At 38.7% G+C, this 22,792-nt stretch overlaps 1 protein-coding gene across 1 annotated transcript in view; it reads left to right on the top strand.

Moving 5' to 3' along the window:
* Positions 1-19,223, top strand: part of SOCS6 (suppressor of cytokine signaling 6) — a 29,716-nt gene extending 10,493 nt beyond the window's left edge. The window contains 2 exon segments of the mRNA XM_032470635.1: positions 16,148-16,756; positions 16,758-19,223. Of these exon segments, the coding sequence (XP_032326526.1) occupies positions 16,277-16,756; positions 16,758-17,885 (1,608 nt within the window). The 5' untranslated portion in view covers positions 16,148-16,276 and the 3' untranslated portion in view covers positions 17,886-19,223.
* The last annotated feature ends 3,569 nt before the right edge of the window (positions 19,224-22,792 follow it).

Here is a 22,792-nt window from a genome sequence, read left to right as displayed (position 1 = left end):
ATGAACAATATGAACTTTTCCCCCATGTTATTTATAACTTTGTATAAATATCAATTTTAGTGGTTCCCTAAAGTTCCATTGTGTAGATGTGTAAGAATTTTGTTTACAGTTCTCATAATGTTGGAAATTAGCATGTTTCTGATTTTTAAAATTAAATTTTTTTTACCATATATAATAATGCACGGGACATTGTTATGCTATATAGTTTCATATTCAAGATTTATAAAAATAGCATTATTGCATCAAAGAGTATGAATATTTTAAGAGTTGCATATAGCCAAGTGATTTTTTTTACAGCTATATTAAAACATTTTCAAGTAGTAAATACCATCATTTAGAAAAATCTTTGCTAATTTGACTTGTGAAAAATCATTACTATTTCATTTCTTTGATTCTTATAATTCTTTCTCTGTGAATGTGATGAGCCAGTTGGTTATCCCTGTGGAAAAATGCAAATTGGTCCCTACCTCATGCATAAATCAGTACTGACCAAGTGCTCACCGAGTGTTAACCAAGGACTTACATGTGAAAAGCAAAACCTCAATTTTTTTTAATAGGAAATACAGGGTTGAGGGGAGAGATATGCTTTCAGTGTGGGAAGGATTTCTTAAGACAATAGAAGGGGCCTACAATAAAGGAGTTCTTACAGATTCACCTAAGATAAAATGAGAAACTTCAGTGCCTCAAGACACCACAAAAAAGAATAAAAAGTCAAGACACAAGTACTGTAGAGCCGTAGAAAAGAAGGTAGATAATCTGTATAAGCTAATGGGTGATTTCTAGGGGTCTGAAATGTACCTCCCCTGGCACAAACCTTTGTGTTCTGTATATTTCACCATGCATTTTAATCATTTTTCCCATAATAAGGAAAAGAAATGTTTAAAAGCCAACCTGTTTTACATTGCCACCAGGGAGGTGGGAGGATTCCAGTTTCTCTGCATTCTTGCGAAGGGTAGGTCCTGTCCTGGTGGTTGTGCAGTGGTATCTCATTGTGGTTTTCATTTGCATTGTCCAAATGACCAGTAGTAGTGAACACCTTGTCATGTGCATATTAGGCTCTTGTATATCTTTGGTAAAAGATCTATTTAAATCTTTTGCCTATTTAAAAACAGGTTATTTGTCTTATCATTTAGTCTTAAGGGTTCTTTATATATTTCTTCTGGGTACACATCCTTTATCAGATAAATGGTATGCAGGTGTCTCCTCCCAGTCTCTGGCTTGTCTCTCCCTTAATGTGTTTTGAAGCATAAAAGTTTATAATTTTAATGAAGTTCCAAAATTCAGTGGTTTTTATGAATAAGTTTCTCAGTTTTTTTTTTTTTTTTTTTTTTTTGCTGTTAGTGTATCTCCAAAGTGCTGAAATGGTTGCATTTGATAGTTTGGCCCAGCTTTATAGTTGCTTTTTTGCAGAGAGGATTTATCAACCTCACTTTAGCGTCGTGCCAGAAGTGAATCCCCCTTGGTATGTACTTTTCTTAATTCCCATTTCAGACGATGAAACCGAAGGATGGATGCCCAAGGTCATTAGGAAATGGTGGCTGTGATTTGAACTGAGGCTGGGTGGCTCCAGGGTGTGTGCTCAGCGTCCGTGGGCTCTGTCCTCCCAGGCTCCACGTTGTGCTCCCGCAGTCAGATAAGGTGTCGGAAACTGCCAGCAGTCGCTCTTGTGCCTGCTGTGTGGCAACTTTCTTTGTGACTTTGGACTACTTGTTAAACATGGTAAGGTTTAGTTTACTCTTCTATGAAATGGAGGTAAAGATAGTACATTCTAAATAGAGTTCTTGTGGGGATTCAAGAAGAAATGTCCGTTTTTAGGACATAGTAACCTCCTGAGCGGGGCGGGGGTGGGGTTGTGATGGCGTTAGCAGCAGCAGTAGCAGTGGTGGCGGAAGCAGTCTCTCCTCCGTTTGGTGACAGCGTCCTGAATAGGTTTCTTCTACAGCCCTTCCCAGAGGCGTCTGCAAGCGTTTGCTCACTTACATTCTGTGCCGGAATCTCAGGGCCTGGAGGGTAAGGACTTAACTTTCATCCCTGTGAATTTTTACTGTGGCTTGTAGCTCTCTCCTTACTCTTCAAGGAAGTGCAGGGTTTTATCAATGTCAAGACAAGTGCGTGTGCTGGAGTGATCAGTACTGTAGGAGAGGGAGGCAAAGAGGCGGGCATAGGTAAGGAAACCTACAGAAACTGCAGTGAAGGGTGAGAACCACTTGCTGTATGGGGTGAACTCAGGGGCGCAGGGTTGTTAGGTGTCAGGGATTTGGCTGGATAAGGTGTTCCTCATTCCCAGTGTCCACGAGGGATGGGAGCGAAACCACAGGAAGAATCTGAGTAGTGACCAGGGAAGCAAAGACTGAAACAAGAGAGTGAGGTACATGGAGTGAGGGGAGGGCTTTGCATCAGGAGATTACCAGCTGGGGAATTTGGGAACAATTTAAGGAGGCTTAGGGAGATGGCTGATTAGGGAGAGCTGTTGAGACCTTTGACCCTGAGGGCATCAGAGTCCTGCTTTTTGGGACACCGGTGGCTGAAACGCACAGACACGCACTCTTACCGAGACTGCAGGCTTTCTTTATAAGAAGGGGTGGGTGGTCTGTGGTCAGGTGAAGCCCGCTCACTGGTCACAGAAGCTCTGCTTGGATGCGGGGCTCCCCTTATCTCTTTCCCTGATCACTAGAAGTGTCATTGCTGAGCTTCCCATATTCTTTGAGACACTTACTGTACATATTTGGGCATATAAATATTTACACAAATGAGATCATATTTGCATTTTGTTTCGTAGCTTGCCTTTTTCCAACCCCTTTCTTTATCTATATTTCATCGTATTGATAGATTATCTTTTATTAAACTGGTCCACTGATTTTTGATTGTGTATTTTTATTGTTGTTTCCTGACATTTAGATTAATTCCACTTTTCATCAAAATGAATTATGCAACAAGTTTCACATAGTGACTGAGCCAGCTCATTCTGCAGAATCAGTTGTGTGATCTTAGGCAAGTGCTTTGATCTCTGTCTCAGCTTCCCTGTTTACACAGTTACCACTGCTGTTAGCTAGAGGCGTCTGTGTTGCTTCATGTGTGGTGGGCATTTTTTAAGGACTTCACATTTATACCTCAAAATTAACTTGTGTGAGCGATACTGCTATTTCTAAGATCACACAACTGATAAAAGGTGGGGCTGGGATGGATATATGTGAACTCATGGATTCTGGTTCCAGGTGAGTGCTTCCCACTGTGTTATCTTCTTTGTGCATAGTACTGAGCTTACCTAGTTGTAAGGATTAAATGAGATGCAGGCTTAAGCCGAAACCTGGCCCATACTGGGTCAATATGTGGCCTATATTTACCAGTAGTAGGCCATTACTAGGTAAATGATCAAGTAATATTGTTGGTTTTTTAAAATTAATTCTGTAAAGAACATTCTTTTCCATATGTCCTTGTTTTTGGCATGAGTATATATCCAAAAGACAAATTCCTAATAGCATAATTACTTAGTTAAAGCATATGTGAATTTTAAAATTTTGATAAATGTTTTCAAATAATCCTCCACAAGTTAAATCAATTTACACTTTAACAATTAGTTATTAGTGCTGGTTTCCCATACCCTTGCCAACACTGGTATTGATTTAACGTTTTTCAAACTCATAGGTGAGAGATACTATCTTGCTTTGCTTTGAATTTCCTTTTCAGTGAATTTTTAAAGTTGATATGCAAGTTTACAAACAGTGAACTCACCTTTGCAGTGTACTGTCGGTTGACTTTATGCAGATGCATTCAGTTCTGTAGCCACCACACAGGCAGGGTATGAAACAGTTCCCGGCACACCCAAATTCCTTTAATTTCTGTGTGGTGAATGAATTGAGAATCTTCTCAGGGTGTTGATTGGCCACTTGAGTTTGCTTTCTCCCTCTCTGGCTTGCTTGATTTCTCCCTCGTGTGAACGGTTCCTCTGTGTGTTTTGCCCTTTGGTGTGTACGATTTATCTTTCTCTTACTGATTTCTAAGAGCATGGTCTCTGTTGCAGAGATTAATCTTTTGTCATAATGTGTTTGCAGTTTTCCTCCAGTTTATTTTTGGGCTTTATTTATGCCATTTTTTGGCTATCCAGAAAGTTGTACGTTTTGCCTTGTTATATTTTCAGTCTTTTCCTTTATGAATTCAAGGTTTTATGCGTAGAAGGGCTTTCTTGCGCTGCAAGTTCTTAAGATTTTCTTCAACTTTTGTTTGTTTGCATATTTAATTCTTATGGAATTTATTTTTACATAAGAAATAAAGTGAAAAAAAAAAAAGCCTTGCTTTTCCCCAAGGTTATCCAACCTACTCTTATCATTTCTTTAATAACCCGTCTTTCCCCCAATAGTTTGACCTATCTTCCTAGTCACGTACTCTTTTCCTGTGTTCCTTGGTCTGTTTCTTGACTTCCTATTCTTTCTTTCCTCCAGGTTTAAACTCTCCCAGTATATTCTGATACCCGTGAAGTTCATTCGCCCTCATTTGTCCCTTAGGATTTTCTTACTCTCTTGGTTGTTTATATGTCAAAGTTAACTTCAATATCATTTTGTCAGGTTTCTTACAAAGACATTGGTGATGTTTTCATGAGATCTTGAATTAATATTTTGAGAAAATTGAACTGTTTTATTGAAGAACATGATATGTCTTTCATATATTTAGATCCCTTATACTCTGAGGAGTTCTAAAGCTTTTCATCAAGTTCTGGATATTTAAGAAATTAATCTCATCTTTTAAAAAACTAATGTAAGTTGAATCAAGTCTTTTATTTTATTTTCTTAACCAACTTTTTAAAAATATAGAATTGCTAGTGATTTTTACATATACTTTTTGTAAGGAATTACTTGACCGAGTTTTTTTTTCTTTTTTTCCCCCTGGTAGTTTTTCAGCTGCATCTGTTGTATTTCCAGGTGTTCATTCAATCATGTCATTTGTCCATGATGACAGTTGGTCTTCTCCTTTCCAATATTTACACTTACTTCTTTTATACTTATTAATTGGCTAATGTGTTAAAAAATAATGCTAATTAATAGTTATAATAGTTGGCATCCTTGTTGCTGGCTTTCAGCATTTCTTCATTATTCATTATGGGTCATAATTTTGTTATATGTATTGTGTTAAATGTCCATCTATTTCTATTTTACAAAGACTTTTTTGAAGGGAGTCAGGAAATAGCATTTTCCTTTTTGTCAGGTTTATTTTTTTGTTATTTATAGCTATGATCGTATGATTTTGCTTCTTTGATTGCTGGTAAATTATATTAATAAATTTACAAATATACAGCCGAGCTAGCAGTCCTGAAATGTACCTTTTCTAGTTGAATTGTTTCCCCCCCACTACTCCCAGTGTTTGCTAATATTTAAGATTTCTGTTTCAGTATCCATAAGTGAGATCAGTGGTTTTTTTTTTTTTTAATTTGTTGTCTTTGTTCATTTGTGGCATCAGTGTTCTTTTGACTTTAAAAGTAAATTGGAAGCTTTTTTTTCCTCTATTCCCTGAAGTAGTTTAGTGAGTATTGGACATACATCTTTAGTGAGTTTTCACTTTTTCTCCCCCAGGGAAGAGAGGGCCATGGTAATTCTTGGATAACTTTCTTAGGTTCTTTGACAGCTATTAGCCTTTTTTTGATTCCTACCTCTTCTGATGCAGATTTTGGGAATATATATTTTGCACAAAATTATCCATTTCGTCTGAGTTTCCAGTTAATTTTCATAGTATTTCAAGTATTCTTACATATTTTGATTTTTCATAGATTCATATTTTTTGCTCTTTCCATTTCTGATTTTGTGTAAATTTTCCTTTTTTTCTTGATTGTAACAGCCAGTTGTTGTTAGCATGTGCCTTTTTTCATTCTTTTCTGTTAGGGGATTTTTTTCTGAAACAGTATTGGGTATTTGTTAGTTAATTGAAAAACTGCACTGAAGTGTGGACTCATATACTTTTAAACATTTTATTTTAAATTAAAACATGTAAATATGCACTCTTTCATTCATTTTCAAGTGTAGGACCAGTGTTTTTTCTTTAAATATTCATTGGCTAAACTTGATCAGTTTGAATTTTGTCGTTACATAATACATCATCAATGATTTCCAATTTGGCACTTCTTTTAAATAGGATTAGAGGTTAATGACATTTGCAAAGTAATTTTTGTACAAAGGCCTAGAATTTTTTTGAAGTAATGTTTTCATAGTTCTTTAGAGTGGTTTTGCTTACACCTAATTCTGCAGAAAAATTTTTTAGTCATCTGTGTGTATTTAGTGTTTACAAATCAATTAACTTTTTTAATAGAAAGAATTGGAAAAAAAAAAAACCAACTTAAATTCAGAAAAGAACAGGTGAGCATTAGCTATGCCCAGGAGCTATTTCAGGTACTGGGAACTAACAAGCGATCAAGTGATAAAGGTTCCTGATCTCAAGGAAAATACAAGTAAATATAATTTGACAGATAGAATAAGAAAATCACAGGAATGCTGAAGAAGAGGAGAGTGGAAAGAGGTGGCTAATAGAAATTGATGTTTTGAAACTTTCTGAGGCGATTAGTTTTCGTATGTTGTTTTCATGTAACGTGTCATTGGATTTTTGAAAACTGTATCTGAAAGTCTTTTTCGTCTAGTTGTTGGGTTTATCCCATTCCTGCTTATTGAATTCTGTCGTATCTCTCGTTACGTTGACTATTGCCCTTAGGTTCTCTTTTACTATATGGCCTATTCCTTTCCCTCCTTATTCTACTTCTCCGTTTATGGAATGGCTTTAATACCTGTTCTTTAGTTTTCCTTTTTTGTAAAGGTAATGGCAGGTAGTGAACTGACAGATTCAGGAGCAGTGGAGTAAAATCCAAGGAACTGATGCGGAAGGGCATGAGCCATGCACGCTCAGAAACTGGCTTGGAAATTGAAAAGCAGCTTTTAGTGCAGAGAGATGTTTCTGACGGTGAATCAGTCTCCTCCTCTGTTGACTTTTTATGTGGGTACTATACTTGCATTAAAAGTCTTTCTCTTTGTTCTTTTAAACTGTCTTCACAGATAGTTTAGGCTATCCATTCTCAAAGTATGGTCTGTGGACCCCCTTTCATAATAATACTAAAACAGTATTTGTCTTTGTCACTGTATTGCCATTTTTGCTGAGAGTACAAAAGCAGTGTGAATAAAGTTGATGGTGCCTTACCATGAACCAGGCAGTGGCACCAACTGTCATAATTTGAAACTTTCATAATAGTCGTATGTTCTTGACCTCCAATCACTATGTAGTAAGAAGAAAATTCCAATTACATTGAAGAATGTCATTGATGAAGCTATAAAAATTACTAATATTATTAAGTTTTGACCCTGAATATACATCTTTTCAAAATCCTTATGATGAAGTGGAAGTGTGTAGGAAGTACATTCTACCACATACTAAAGACAGTGTGCATCTCAAGGGAAACCTTGTGCCGTTGTTTGAGTTGCTGACTGAACTAGCTGCTTTTTCATGAAACACCACTTTTACCTAAAAGAACAATTGACAGACAAACTATGGTTAATCAACGTGTGTTTAGTGGATGTTTTCTGATAAATGATCAAAGTAAGCCTTTCACTTCACTGGCACTATCATTGTCCATACTAAATTTAAGCTTTCAAGCAAAAATTAGGATTATAGGAAACTTGCATCTACCACTCTTGGTTTAACCTCTTCCCAATACTTACTTTTCTGATGAGATCAGTTTTGATGTTAAATGTAATTTTTTGATATATACTGAAATAACTAGTGCTTGATGTTCCAGATCATACATGCATAAATGATCTGTTCAAAATGTACCCTAGACTAATGGATTAGAATGTAATGGAGTAAAAAGTTTTAGATATGGTTGCATATTTCCCAGTGCTACTATCTTTTAAGAAACTACCCCTTGGTTTTGTTGCAATAGCACTAAAAGAGTATGCAGTTATATGAAAAGGTTATTAAATAAAACTTCCTCCCTTTTCCAGCTCTACATCTGTAGGAGGTTGAATTTTCTTCCTATATTTTAAGTGAAACAGCATATTGTAATGGATTGAATGCAGATGCAGACATGAGAGTCCAGTTGTCTTAAATTGGCCGGGAAAGATTTACAATAATGTGAAAGTGCCACTTCTCTCACTCAATTTTTATTGTTTGGGAAAGTGTATTTATTTTTCATGATAAGTTATTTATGTTAACATGTAATAAATAAGTTGCCATTTTAAAATGAATTAAGAAGTATTTTATAATCTCAGTTTTAATTTCTAATAGGGATCAACTGTAATACAGTAAAAAAAAATTTCCTGATATGGGTTCAGATTTTCCAGTGCAACTAACTTTTAAGAAACAATTTCAATAGATATAACTCTCATAGGCAAAGCTTTTTGTGGTCTTCAGTAATTTTTAGGAGGATAAAGAGATCCCAAGACCAGAAAGTTTGGGAACCACTGACTTAACCAATAACACGGCCAAGAGGGCAGCTTGTTACAGGGGAGAAAAGTGAGCTTTGGCATCAGCAACCTGTTTTAAGTTCTGGATCTGCTGTTTTTCCTGGTAACAAATTATTTAACTTTTGGGGGCAAAGTGTGATCTGAGAATTTCAGTTTCCTCACGTATGAAAGTAATAAAGCTGTTTTTTTCGTTGAAGGTTAAGTAGTTGTTTTGATGTTGTCTGTGAAATTTTTTCATTGGGTGGCACAATGACAGGACTGGCTACCCCGAGTCGTTCCTTCAGAAAGAGATGGTGAAATTATTTGAAGATGTTACCTTCTGCCCACGTGGATACAGTATTCGTGGCTGAAACTTCTCCTTGAACCTTCATACGTATTTTCAAGTATATGTGTAAACTTAAAATTTTACAATTAGAAAAGCAGTAAGACTAATTCAGAACATTTACTTAAGCATGATGAGACAGATGGTAATCCTATAAAAAGATGGCATATATTTTTGGAAGTGCAAACAGAAAAACAGATACTCTTAAAAATTTCAGAGTAATCTTTGCCTAGAAAATGAAGGGAAGAGATAAAAGACCATATGGCCTAATAGAACTTTTTGTGGTTTTAATGTTTAGGACTGAATTTTATTTACTTAATGTTATTATGAAGTTGCACATGAATTGGTGGTTGAAAAAGGAATACTTACCAAGTGGATAATTACCAAGTACTTTTACTGTCCTTCTCAGTCTTGTTTTCTATGAAATGGATGCAGTAGTGGGGAGCAGAACCATCCGAACCCCACATTTAGTGGTGATGCTTGTCACCTCAGATGAGTACTGAGGCAATTACATACGGCAGCATCAGGCCGCCTGTCAGTGTGGAACAGTGTTCTCATTCATCTTACTTTGTTGTTTGTTCAACAGACACTTCTTGAGTGCCTTCTCTGGGCCAGATACAAGCTAGGTACTGGGATAAAATGTTGAGGGAAAAACGGGCATAGTCTCTGCTTTTGTGTAGATTACAGTCTGCTGGGGTGCTGGGCACTAGTTACATAATTTTGCAAGCAAATATAATCATATATCCCAGCTGAAAAATTCTATGCTAGAGAAGAATGCAGTATTCTGAGATCCTGGAATTGGGGAATTTTGCCTAATCAGAAAGAACAAGCTATGCTTCCCTGAGGAATTGACAGATGAGCTGAGGTGTGAAGGAATTAGTCAAAGAGGAGAATGAAAAAAAAAAAAAACAGTTCAGATCAAAGTGGCAATATTTTAAAGTTCTGTGTTGAGCGAGAATATGGCAAAAAAAGGATGATTTCAATGTGAATGGAGCAGAAATCACCAGAAACAGCCAGATCATCTAGGCCTTTTTGACTATGTCAAGGAGGTTTGTAATTTTTCCCTAAATCATGGTAAATTGTGGCTTGAGGTGGGGAGGAAGGAGGTGAAGGTGGGCAGGGTATCCAATCACCGTACCTGATTAGGTTTGCATGTCTAAAACGTACTTAATCAGAATTGCTGAGCACCTCCTGCGCCCTTGGTACCGTCCTGGACGCTTGGGAAACATCAGGGAATGAAGCAGAGTTAAAATCCCTGCTTGTGTGAAGCTTACGTTCTTCAATGTAAAGAGCAGGAGAGAGACAAAGAACACTGAGAAAGTTCTTTTGCGTGTCAGGGAAGGTTCACGTGCACAGCAAGGGGGTTTGTGGTGCAGCCTAAATGGCACGTTCAGGGCAGGTCTCGCTGAGAAAGTGGCAGCCCCACGAAGACGTGAAGGAAGTCGGGGGGGTTGGAGATTTGATGTTTGCAGCCCACACCAACGCCTGGAATGGATGGCAGCGGGCTTGTATTCCAGAGCATCCAGGAGGCGAGTGGAGGGGCCGGGGAAGAACGGAGAGTCACACCCGGGGGGGCCTACAGTGTGCTCTAAAGACTTGTGTTTTGCACCTTGGGAAATGGAGAGCTGTCTGGGTTTTGCTCTCCCTGCAGTTTGGCAGTTGGATGCGGGTAAGACCAGAGTGTACGTGGCTGCCTGGATCCTGCAGTGTGTGCTCTCTTATTCAGGCCTACTTTCCACATCCTGCTCTGGATCTGTCTCCAGCTTGTGGACCTGCGTTTCAGAACTTGCCTCATTACGGATCCCTGAAGCTTGGGCTTCCAGTGTGTGGTGTGTGCTGCAGGTGTTTTCCGTCCAACCCCGAGATGAGTCTGTGTGCGCTCCAAGCGGCATTAGCTGTGTCTGAACGTGGCACGTTTCTAGTGACTCGTATGTCCGAAACTGGTGGACCCAGAAGGGTTTGCAACTACAACTGTTTCCTGCCAAGAATTATATTTTAACCAATTAACAACTTCTAATTGAAGTTGAATGTTATTTAATGTCACTAAAATTATATCACAAAACTGGGTCAATATGAAGAATTACTTGTAAATGGAAATTAGATATGAATAAAACCTTTATGTGCAGTGACTCATGTTTGAGTTTCTCCAGTGTTTATATGTTGAACTCTCTTAACCCGTCCATTGTTTGAAAAATTTAAGAGGCATATGGCCTGCTAGGGCAACTTGGATAGTCCTCCCCTGGAGCTGCAAATGGTCCCAAATGACTGTTGTAACATCTTATATTTTGTTCAGAAACTGTTCATCTATTTTTCAGATGAGGCAGTTTGAGACCCCTGGGTTTTTGGGGGGTTTTTTAGTTTGCTTTTGTCATTGAAGTTACATTCCTGGTGGGTTTGTGCCTATGTTGGAGAGGATAATGTATGGGCTCAAAACTGGGAAGTGTGTATATAAACTGGACATGTTGATACGTGAAACTTTTTAGTTCTCATCGCACTTAGATTGAAATAACTTGATGTGCCGTCTCGTGCCCACTCCTCCCTCACGTGTTGGACTTGGGGCCCACTGGGCTTCTTAGTGTTGTGTCTGCAGTTTCGCCCCTCAGGGCCTTTGCATGTGCTCTTCCCTCAACCTAGAAAGTTGTTCTCTCCACTTAGCCTTCCTTTGCATGACTGGCTTCTCGTCATTCCAGCGTTGGCCTAAATATTGGCTCATCATAGAGGCCTTGGGGACTTAAGTGTTTATGGAATCTAAAGTTAGGAACCCTCGTATTCTCTGATCGCCTCCCTTTCCTTCATGCCGTCTCACAATTGCCAGTGACCATGTCCTCCTTGCCTCACTTGTTTCATGACTGCACTGCCCAAGCGGCCTCTTCCAGGAACGGTGAACATCCTCATGGCAGGGTCACTGACTCTGTTACCACCAAGGGGAGTTCTTCCCACATACAAAGTTTTCTCTGAAGATTACAGACCTTTCTGTTGGTCAGGACTCCTTTGAGGGTCTGAGGAAAGTGATGGGTATAGAGCAGAACACATACAAAGTATCTGATCTGTGAGTTCAGGGGATTCGCTGGACCACTGATCCCCTCGTGGATTCTACCCACATGCTAGCATACAGTTAGGGTTAGGGTGCAGCTAGAAAACAGAGTTAGGAATTCCCTTACCCTCCCCTGTGTCTTCATTTACAGTCTTGTCTGACTTAGAGCTTTGGGTCATTGGTCATGTCCAAAGTGTGCTGCTGAAGAGTGCTCCATCAGATTGTCTCTGTCCAGCCGCTTCCTGTCGCTTTTCTCTCACTGTCTTGGAGCGCAGATTTCATCTCTTAGTTTTGAATCAAATATCTTTAAGTCCTCTTGGGATCTAGAAAGTAGTTTACAAATGAAGGGGGAAAATAACAGTCGAGAGCTTTATGAAAAATAGCTCACGAGCAGAAAGGACAGCCTGTAGTGCCCACTGCAATGTTTGGAGACTGACAACAGCCTTACATTTCTCTTGGATCCTGATGACAGCATAGTCCATACGTAGGTGATGCCATTGCTGCTCCCCTGTTCACCCATCCTCAACTTTTGAGATCAAAGATAACTTTTTATTTTTGGATGTACTTAGGTAACTACATGGTATTTGGCAAGGGGAGGGGATTATTTAATGTATTTACTTCCTTTACTGGTATTTATTTGGTAGAATTTCTTCAGTTATTTCTGCATGCCTGAATATAGACCCTGGGAGGTACAGGGTGGATACTGTGTGGTAGAACTTCCTAACTGGTGGGCAGGTGTTTTCTCTGTGGCCTTTTTAGGTGGAGTTGCCAATCCTTGATCGTTTGTGTGGATGACTTCTGACTTTTAAAAGAGGTAGATTGCTTCATTTTGATAAGAGGAGATTTAGCCAGGTTTGCACAGAGTGAATTTTTCTGTCTATTTACTTAATAGTTAAGGAATATTTATTTGATATCAAAGAATTTAAGCAGTATATATTAAGTATCTAATGGTAGAAATACAGACATGAATAAAGAGACGTGGTCTCTACTTTTAAGTACTTGCAGTCTGGTTGGAGAGATAAGACATGCACAGAATACAAGAGTTCTGAGTCACTATGTGACATGCTGTTAAAGATGTACAGATTGAGCACCTGGAGTCCAGGGCGGGGAGGGGAACTAACTCCCTTCTGGCTGGGTGATCAGAAAAGACTTCAGGAGGAAGTACGTATTTTTAAGGAATTCCCTGGCAGGTGGATTAGGAAAGGGGAAGAGAACATTTTATCAGGAGGAGGAAGATAGCATAAACCAGGCCCAGCAGTGGGAAAACGAGACTTCGTGTTTGGGATTGAAACTGAGCTAACATTTTGTACCATTCCTAGAAAGTCAGCTGGGCCTGACCCTCTGGGTCAAGCTTTAAGTAGATTTACGTGCTTGGGTTTGAGAAATACTGGGGTGACACTCCAGGAAGACCAGATATAAGCCATTCTGGATACTGATCCATTGGTCTAGTTTACCACGAATTTGCTAATTTGGGGTTGTTATTATAAACAGTACTTTCTTTGCAGCATCCCTGTTACTGGGGTTAAACATGTTTGTTTTCTCTAGTATTCACAGCCTTTAGTTTTATGGATATTGGTAATTAAATTTTCTTAATTTCTGTGTGGGTTGGTGCCCAGCTTTTGGTGAACAAAATTGAATTCATTGCTAGTGAGCCAGAAAATTATCACTTAACACAGGGCAGTTTTTATTAGTCTTCTGGTCACCATTTTCCACCTGTTAAGCAAATAAATGTGATTTCTACCACTATGAAGAATTGTACTTAGAAGTTCTCTCTGAGTAAGAGAAGTTTATGGAGCTTTTATTATCCTTAGGTTGTCCAGTTTTTCTTAGCTTTACAGAAAAATTTGTCACATGAGATCAGTTCCTTTGTGGTATCTTTTGAAATAAAGTTTTATCGTTTATCTTTTCTATGCCTTATTTTTAAAAAGTTTTAAAGATATTTTGTATTTCATTCTACCTAAAGTTAGATTTTCACAATTAGATCTTTAATCTACTTATAATTTATTTTCATTGATGGTGTGAGGTATGGAATCCACTCTTAAATTTCCAGCTATTTAATCAGTTGTCTTAGCACCATTGATTAGATAGTATACTTTTCCCATTGGTTTGTACTTTGTCATTTGTCAGGATTCCATATGTGCATGGGTCACCTTCTGTGTGTGATAGTTTCTTTACTTACAAAGATTTTTACAAATATTTCCACGATGTACACATTTGTAGCATTAAAAATTATTTTGTATTAGCCTGGAATATTATTTCATTACAGCAGAATTTGTAACTCACAATTCTCTAATAATTAGCGATGTTGAGCAGCTTTTCATGTGCCTGTTGGCCATTTGTATATCTTCTTTGGAGAGATGTTTGTTTAGGTCTCCTGCCCATTTCTTTATTGGATGGTTTTTTTTGGATACTGAGCTGTATGAGTTGTTTGTGTATTTTGGAAATTAATCCCATGTCAGTCGCACATAGCAGCTACTTTCTAACGGCTGGTAGTAATTCAGTGTGATCATACATCAACAAAATATCTAAATCCCATCTCACGGTGATTTTATATTTGCAGCTGTACCTGTCACAGCCACAGTGCGTGGATTCTTATTCTTGTCAAAAGAGATTAGATAGTCTTACTTTGAGTACATAACCTGTACCATCTACTCAAAAGGAGTGACTTGCCAGCTACAGTATGCTGGCATCATATTATCTCTCTCATGCTTATGAGTGGTCATATTTTGTCAAACAAATTATATATGTTAACAACTTAGTTTAAATGTTACATCCTTATGTTTGAGTAACAGATAATGATCCTTGGATATACTAAGTCATCTAATATACAAGTTAATATAATATGTAAAGGTAGCTGGTGCTCCAGATATTTATACTACTTTATTTTTCACAACTTTCTCAAAAAACATATGATAATAAGTCTTTTTAAAATTTCTTCTTCTATAGAGATATTTCTGATCACTTTATAGGTTGATCTGAGGTTTTGTTTTTTTTTTTTAACTAAAAATGACATGCAGATTCTATTTATACAATAACCAAATTCTGTCTAAACTGAAGTAAACATTTGTAAAATCTCTCTCTCTCAACTCCTACCCTGTTATCACTATATTACTAATGGGTTTGTGTTACAATTTAGGCCTTTCCCGGCATAGATTGTGAGACCATAAATAATTTATTAATCTGCATATTCTGACACAGTCCTGGGTATGTAGTAGGGGTTTAGTAAATGCATAGTGAATTAATGTAGTCTTGCCAAAACACTAAGAAGTGCTAAACGGATCAATGGGGAGATCAGAATCTTGCTCTTAGTTTTATTAGCATTTTGTTCAAGTTTAAGCAGGTCATCTTATTATCACATCATACTTTGATGGTTGCAAAGACTGCAGGACATGGCCATGAGGAAATAAAACATGATGCTGCATGTAAACAGAGTATCTTTGCAAAGCACATGACTTATGGGGTCAAAAGTTTTTCCTTGGAAATGATTTTTAGAAAATCTTTATAAAACTGAAATTTTATCATTTAGGTGATGGAACGGTGTACAAAGAAGTTTAGGGAATATATTTCTGGATACAGAAGTGAAAATTTGCCATGGGAAATTACAAAAAAAATGAAAAATAAAAATTTTGGAGATTTGCTTCACCACCTTCTTTCACATAGGCCTGCACAAGACTGACCTAGTTACGGGTGTTCCCGGAGGGGAAGGGGTTCCAGCTGCAAGCGCCCTGTGCTCTCCTGCTGTGTGGGCTCAGAGAACGTGAAAGGGGTGGGCCCTGTTCTCAGTGGACTTGTGGATGGAGAGGGGCATTTCTGGGCTTTTCCCAGGTAATTTACCACGGATTATAGAATTCCTTTAATTCATTTTTACAGATGCTTAAATATTTAAAAATATGTGTAAGTTGCTAAGGAATCAGGCTTCTTACCGACGCGGTGCCTTCTCTGTTGGTGTTGGGGGTTTGCGGGACACAGGCTGGTGGCTGGCAGCGGCAGGGAGCAGTGTGAGTCCGTGTGAAGGGGGTGAGGGTGCCCTGTTCGAGCTCTGTTAGGAAGGACAAGGACATTGACCCATAACTAGGATGAACCAAAGCAAGGTGCAGAAAGAAAAGAGCTCGCATAGGGTTTGTTCTTTAAGCATTCCCAAACGTGCCAGATGCTGATTGCTGGTGGGCAGGGATCTGCTCGCTGTGGGAAATGGAGAAGACCCCTGTCCTAAAGGAGCTTCCCTTCTCACGAGCGTGCTCGGGTGTTCTTGTTCAGAAGCTGAAAGATGAAAACTGAGTGAAATAAGACTTTTTTGTGGAAGCATTTTTTAATGTGATTTTTTTCCCTTAAAATTTTATTTTATTTTATTTTTTTTAGAAAATGGCTCCAAAGGGTAAATGAAGCTGGAAAAATACATAGATGCAGCGTTGCATGCAGCCTCTCCGGATGTTTGAGGATAATATTCCAGAGAGAAGTTGATCCCCTTGGATTAGGTAGCTTGTCAGAATGAAGAAAATTAGTCTTAAAACCTTCCGGAAATCTTTCAACTTGAATAAAAGTAAAGAAGAAACGGATTTCATGGTCGTACAACAACCATCACTAGCCAGTGATTTTGGAAAAGAGGATTCCTTGTTCGGGAGCTGCTATGGGAAGGATATGGCCAGCTGTGACCTCAGCAGCGAGGAGGAGAAGGGCGGGAAGAGTCGGTCGAAGAGTGAGAGCCTCATGGGCACGCTGAAGAGGCGGCTCTCGGCCAAGCAGAAGCCGAAGGGCAAGGGCGGCGCGCCGTCCGGGGGCTCCGCGGACGAGGACGCCTTCTCCTCCTCCTCGGCCCCGCTCGTCTTCAAGGACGTGAGGGCGCAGCGGCCCATGAGGTCCACCTCGCTGCGCAGCCACCACTACAGCCCCACGCCGTGGCCGCTGCGCCCCACCGCCTCGGAGGAGACGTGCATCAAGATGGAGGTGAGGGTCAAGGCGCTGGTCCACTGCGCCCAGCCCGGGCCCGGCCCTGAACGGCGTGCGCAAGGACTTCCGCGACCTCCAGGCCGACGCCGTGTGCCCGGAACAGACGAGCTCGCTGAAGGGCTCCGAGTCTCAGGATGGGGACCTGCATCTCCACCTGGATGAACATGTGCCTGTCGTAATCGGACTCGTGCCTCAGGACTACATTCAGTACACTGTGCCTTTAGAGGAGGGGATGTACCCCTTGGAAGGGTCGCGCAGCTGCTGTCTGGACAGCTCCTCCCCCATGGAAGTCTCCGCAGTCCCTCCTCCGGTCGTGGGGGGCGCCTTCCCCGAAGACGAGAATCAGGTAGACCAGGACCTGGTCGTGGCCCCGGAGATCTTCGTGGACCAGGCGGTGAACGGCCTGCTGATCGGCACTACGGGGGTCGTGCTGCAGAGCCCGAGAGCGAGTCACGACGACGTCCCTCCACTCTCACCATTGCTACCTCCCCTGCAGGCTAACCAGATCCAAAGGAACTTCGGTGGGCTCGCCGGCACAGATGCCCACGTGGCGGAAAGTATGCGCTGTCACTTGAATTTCGATCCTAACTCGGCCCCTGGGGTTGCGAGAGTGTATGACTCAGTGCAGAGTAGTGGCCCCATGGTTGTGACAAGCCTTACAGAGGAGCTGAAAAAACTTGCAAAACAAGGATGGTACTGGGGACCGATCACCCGCTGGGAGGCGGAAGGGAAGCTGGCAAACGTGCCAGATGGCTCTTTTCTTGTCCGGGACAGTTCTGACGACCGTTACCTTTTAAGCTTGAGCTTCCGCTCCCACGGCAAAACCCTCCACACTCGAATTGAACATTCAAATGGTAGGTTTAGCTTTTATGAACAGCCGGATGTGGAAGGACACACGTCTATAGTGGATCTAATTGAGCACTCCATCAGGGACTCTGAAAACGGGGCTTTTTGCTACTCCCGGTCTCGGTTGCCCGGCTCTGCCACGTACCCCGTCAGACTGACCAATCCGGTGTCGCGGTTCATGCAGGTGCGCTCGCTGCAGTACCTGTGCCGTTTCGTCATTCGTCAGTACACCAGGATAGACCTGATTCAGAAACTGCCTTTGCCAAACAAAATGAAGGATTATTTACAGGAGAAGCACTACTGAGAGATTATGAGAGCCCTGCATCTTGCACTTTGGGAGTAAGAAAAAGAGACTGAAATACAGTTTACAAACTTCTCATTGCTATCAAAATCTTCTGCTGCCATACTATTTCAGTTTTATGTGTAAAAGAGTAATCAGTTTGTGTAGGGGTGGGGAAACGTCGGCAAGGTGTCTTGGGTTTATTTTGGTTCTTTAAAAAGGGAAGTCTTGAGGTTTTAGAAGTGTGAATTATCTTTCATCAATGTGCAGAATGATCACAATGTGAATTATCAGATTCTCCTTACCCCCCCACCCCCGTCCTTTGCTGCTATCCACTGTGATTTTTATGCATTAAAAGCACATTTCATGTGTCTTCAACCCTAAGTAAAGTTGAATGAAACAGAATGAACATTGTTATGTCTCTTTTAATGGCCCATTTTCAAAGGTAGTGTTGAGTAAACATAACCGTGTGATAAATCACAGAATTTACACCTACACTGAGAATGGTTTTTAATTTCATCCTTTAAAAAGATTTATTTAGAATTATGAACTGACTGATAATGTTGAGTAGTGGAACGCAGATCTGCACCGTATCTTTTATAACACTCGTTTCTAAATTATTTTTTGAGGTTGTGCTGTTTTTTGGTTGTGAGAAGTTGAATTTTTTTGTTGCCTTCATTTTCATCTTGTGGTTTGTCTGTTTTAATAAATGGCCTTACATTAAAAAATTGTAAAGAAATGTATACCACCAATTTAGAAATTGTTGCCTTTTCTGTCATTAAACTCTGGTACAAATTGGCATAACATATAAAGACCTATGGAACTAGAACTATTATTAAAGAAATACTAGATGATCATAGTTTCCTGTGATAAACAACTTTTTTTCTGTTATCTATGCTTTCCTTTGGTAAAATGTTGTATCTGTGATTTCTTTAGCTTACTTAGTCAGCATTTTCTTGGGTGAACTTGATGTAGATCTGATTTTCATAAATGGACTAAAGTCTCTTGCAACAGTTAAGTTTATATAAAGTTTTAAATGGATTTCAATAGAAAGAAAACGTTGTTTTAAAGTCGAATTTATATTTTTATTTTACGTAGTCACTAATAAGATATGCTAGATTTAACCCTTCCTTTCCCCCACCAAAAAAAAAAACAAAACAAAACCAAAAAAAACAAAAAAAAACCCCCAATGACTTTAGTTGACAAATTGTGGAAATTGTGGAGCACCATGTAAGAAAAAGATTAAAACCATATCAGGTATATGGAAGTGTTTACCAGCCATATATACGGCCATTTAAAAATAGGTTTTCTATTTGTTTCTTTTTAATTTAGCTAAGTCTTAAATAAATTGCAATCATTAGATATTTTCTCTCTTTTAATTCAGTTGATTGGGGTGGGGGGAGTGTGTTATCTTCAATACTTTTTAGTTATTTTGAAATGTAGTGTTTATTCAGTTCGCTGCAGGATTCTTTAGTGTGGTATTTTGGAATTGCCCCATCCAGAAGATGTTTCCAGCTAATGTTTCCAACTTCAAAGGAAAATGTTTCCCTCTCAGATGAAATATGTAATTTTAAGAAATTTCTTCCTTCGTCACTCACTTCCTATCTCTTACTGCCATTTAAAAATAAGAGTAACGGTCGTAGGTCAAATTTAATAGCTCTGTCATTCAGACATGTCAGTATCCCCATTTCCTCCCCCCACCATTTGTTTTTTAGAGTCAGAACTGAGAATTACCAAGAAAAGGCACAATGCCATGCTATCTGTGTTATGGTATTTTGACTTAAAGGGGAAAAGGTACTTAATTTTGGTGGAACGTTGATTGTACCTTGTTACAAAGACTCCTCTTTCATTTTCTGATCTGTTTTCACCTAGTAAGATGGAATATGGAGTACACTGTAATAATATAATTTAAGTGTTCATTATAAGCTATTTGGAGTAAGAACTATAACAGAGTTGTAAACTTGTTATCAAATCAATGCAAGACATTTAAACTATTTTTTTGCAAAACTATTTATTTTTAAACAATTTAAAATATATCTAGGGTGAGTTAAAAGGCCCTGTGCATCTATATTAGATGGCAGGTGTTGTCACAGAGTCACTGTGTATTAATAATAAATGTTGAGATGGCTTCTCCGTGTTTCTAGAAGCATTTACATGTACTCTTTGTGAGATCATGGTGCACAGAGGTCTTTGGACTGCCCTGAACCCCGTCTTCTGTGGGTGTAGCCCATTCCCCACGTTTTCCTCATGATACCGTGTGTTTAAGATCTAGCCATTTGGGTTCAAGTTAAGATCATTCTGATTTCCATCTAAATGTTTTTAAAACTGTGTTTTGTGTTTGGAGGGCAAGTCTTGATTCTGTTCTAATTCAGAAAGCCAATATTTTTTGTGCTTTTGTAGATTCATAATATAAAATACTTTAAAGTAAAATACCCTATTCTAATCCAATTTCAAATTGCTAGGGTCTGATAGGGTTTGATAAAAAATAGAAGTATTTGCCAAGAAATTATTTACAAACAAAGAAAGGAGTGTTGCAATATTTTCTGCCTTTGTTTCAGGAGAGCCATGTGGCATAGGCAGCACGACATGATGGGAAAGGTTGACTTTATCGGATCCTGAACAGCCCAGTTACAAGTGCAAAGGGGAAGAGAGAGAGGTCTTCATCCTGTAGTTTAGTCTAGACACCACCTGGGTCAATTTCTGATTCTGTCGAATGGTGGCTTAGATGTCATGGACACTCCCTGTAAGTGATTTCTTAAATATGTGCTTCTAAAAATCTTAGCTCAAGGCAAGAAAAAGAAAACAGGAAAGCAGTATCCTTTTGCCATAATGAATGAATCAGAGTGTTTTGTTTTGTTTTTAATCATTTGTCACAAAATGATTACTAGGACACTATTGTTCATTTTTATAAATAATAAGAAAGCATAGAAAGTACTTGAAAAAAATATCTTACTCTTTTTAAGGAAAACTATTCTCTTTCTATTTGGTGCAATAATCTGAAAATTTTAGAAGGTCAAAAAATATCACAGGAAATGATCATAAAATTAAAAATAGTTTTTAAGGAAACCAGCTACACAGGGAAACCATCCTACTATTGAAGAAAATCATGTACCAGAAGGCTAAATCATTGGCATATAGGAAATAAAACACAAGTATATGCACATGATAATTTCTGAGCCAGTATTGCAGAAACAGGATACAAGTTGCCGAAATCTTAAGTAGGTTATATGCAATGTCTGCTAGTGCTACCAGTCTGAGTATCTTCCTTAACAATGCTTTCAGAAATGCCAATTTTGATTGTTGTACATTTCACATTGCATATGAGGGATATTTGCTTTATGAATGATCCAAAAGATTATACTTTAAATCTTCATGGCTTTTCATCGAATGTGAAATCTTAATTTGAAAATGAAATCACACTACCAGCAGTAGACAGTTTCGCTGAAAACTCTAATAAGGAACAATCGCCAGTTCCGTAGGTAACTTTAAAGTTCTAAAATAAAGTATTGGTACGCTAGGAATCACAAATTTGGTTTCTTTTAATACTTTTTTAATCCTATAAAGATTTTTTATAAACATCCTTTTTATTAGTCAATCATAACATGGCAAATGTGTAGTTGCTGTTTCTGAAAAGTGATCCGAACTCTACATCCAGAGATGATGAAAAATTCTTACAGAATTTTATAATAAGTACACATGTTGGGTTAAAGAAATTTTATAGTTGTCGGAGTGCCATGGAATTAACACTTGCAATCCAGATTGCTGTAGTTTACACTTTTCTGTATGTTTCAAATCAGGTGTGTACCATTTGTACTGAGAACACCATAGAATGAATTATCCAAAGTCCATTGATTTTAATATGTGTCTTGGTTTGTAAACAAATTATAGTAATTTCTTGCACATTTTTGGAAATCATATAAGAATTTATGTATCTGCTTCTAGATACAGTGTGTAAATAAAAATTTCATTCACAAGATCTGCCTTGTAGGTCTATTTAATAACCAGATGCAGAGTTTGGTTTTAATTAGTATAGGGTTAACCAGATAATTTCTGGATGTCCCATAAACAGGGCAGAGACTGGAGGGCAGGAACCAACAAATTTCAGTGAAAAGAGAAAAGTGAAGTGGTGTCACTCATAGGAGACATCAGACAAATTAGTCATTGAGAAATCCTTTCATAGATAAGAATGATTTTGCATGACAGCCACTGAATTTCATGATATTCTTTTCAAGTTCTTAGACAGCACATTGGATTAAACATTCACTTTAAAATGTTGTTCTGTTACTTTTTTTTAAAACTAGGAATTGATACGAAATTTATTGAATATGAAAGAAATTGCCAGAGATGCAAACAGCCATTAATATTTAGTTCAACAACTGAGTAAAGTGATTCAAACCCAACAGGAATAACTGTTCTTGAATATTACTTACATCAGAGGTCCATAAAGTTTTTCTGTAAATGGTCAGATGGTTATTAATTTAGGCTTTTCCGGTCTTACAGTTTCTGTTGCAAATACTCAACTCTGTCATTGTAGGGCTGTTGTTCTATTACTTTTTAACACGTTCTTTTCTATCCTAGCTAATTCAACAATAAGCTTTAAAATGACCTTGTTGAGAATATATTGCAAATTTTGACTTTGATAGAATCCAAATAATGTCACGTTCTAACCATATTTTCCAGAGCTGGTATCAGTTGGTGCCATTGATTCTACAGACTTTGCTGATGGGAGTGCTAATGAAATTGTGTAGAAGTCCTGACTTTACAGACTTACATCCTGGCCAAATAAACAGATTTTTATTCATTCAGCACGCTAGAGCAGCGGGGAGCGTGCTGAGGGCAGACTGGGTTCCCGTCCTGCAGTCTAGAGAGCCCAGCCCTGAGGAAGGAGAGGGTTTGAGTACATACACACAACACACACACAGACACAGGCT

This window comes from Camelus ferus, chromosome 30, assembly GCF_009834535.1.
Source record: "Camelus ferus isolate YT-003-E chromosome 30, BCGSAC_Cfer_1.0, whole genome shotgun sequence".
In the NCBI taxonomy this organism is placed as follows: Eukaryota; Metazoa; Chordata; class Mammalia; order Artiodactyla; family Camelidae; genus Camelus; species Camelus ferus.
This window is presented reverse-complemented; position numbering and strand designations above follow the sequence as displayed.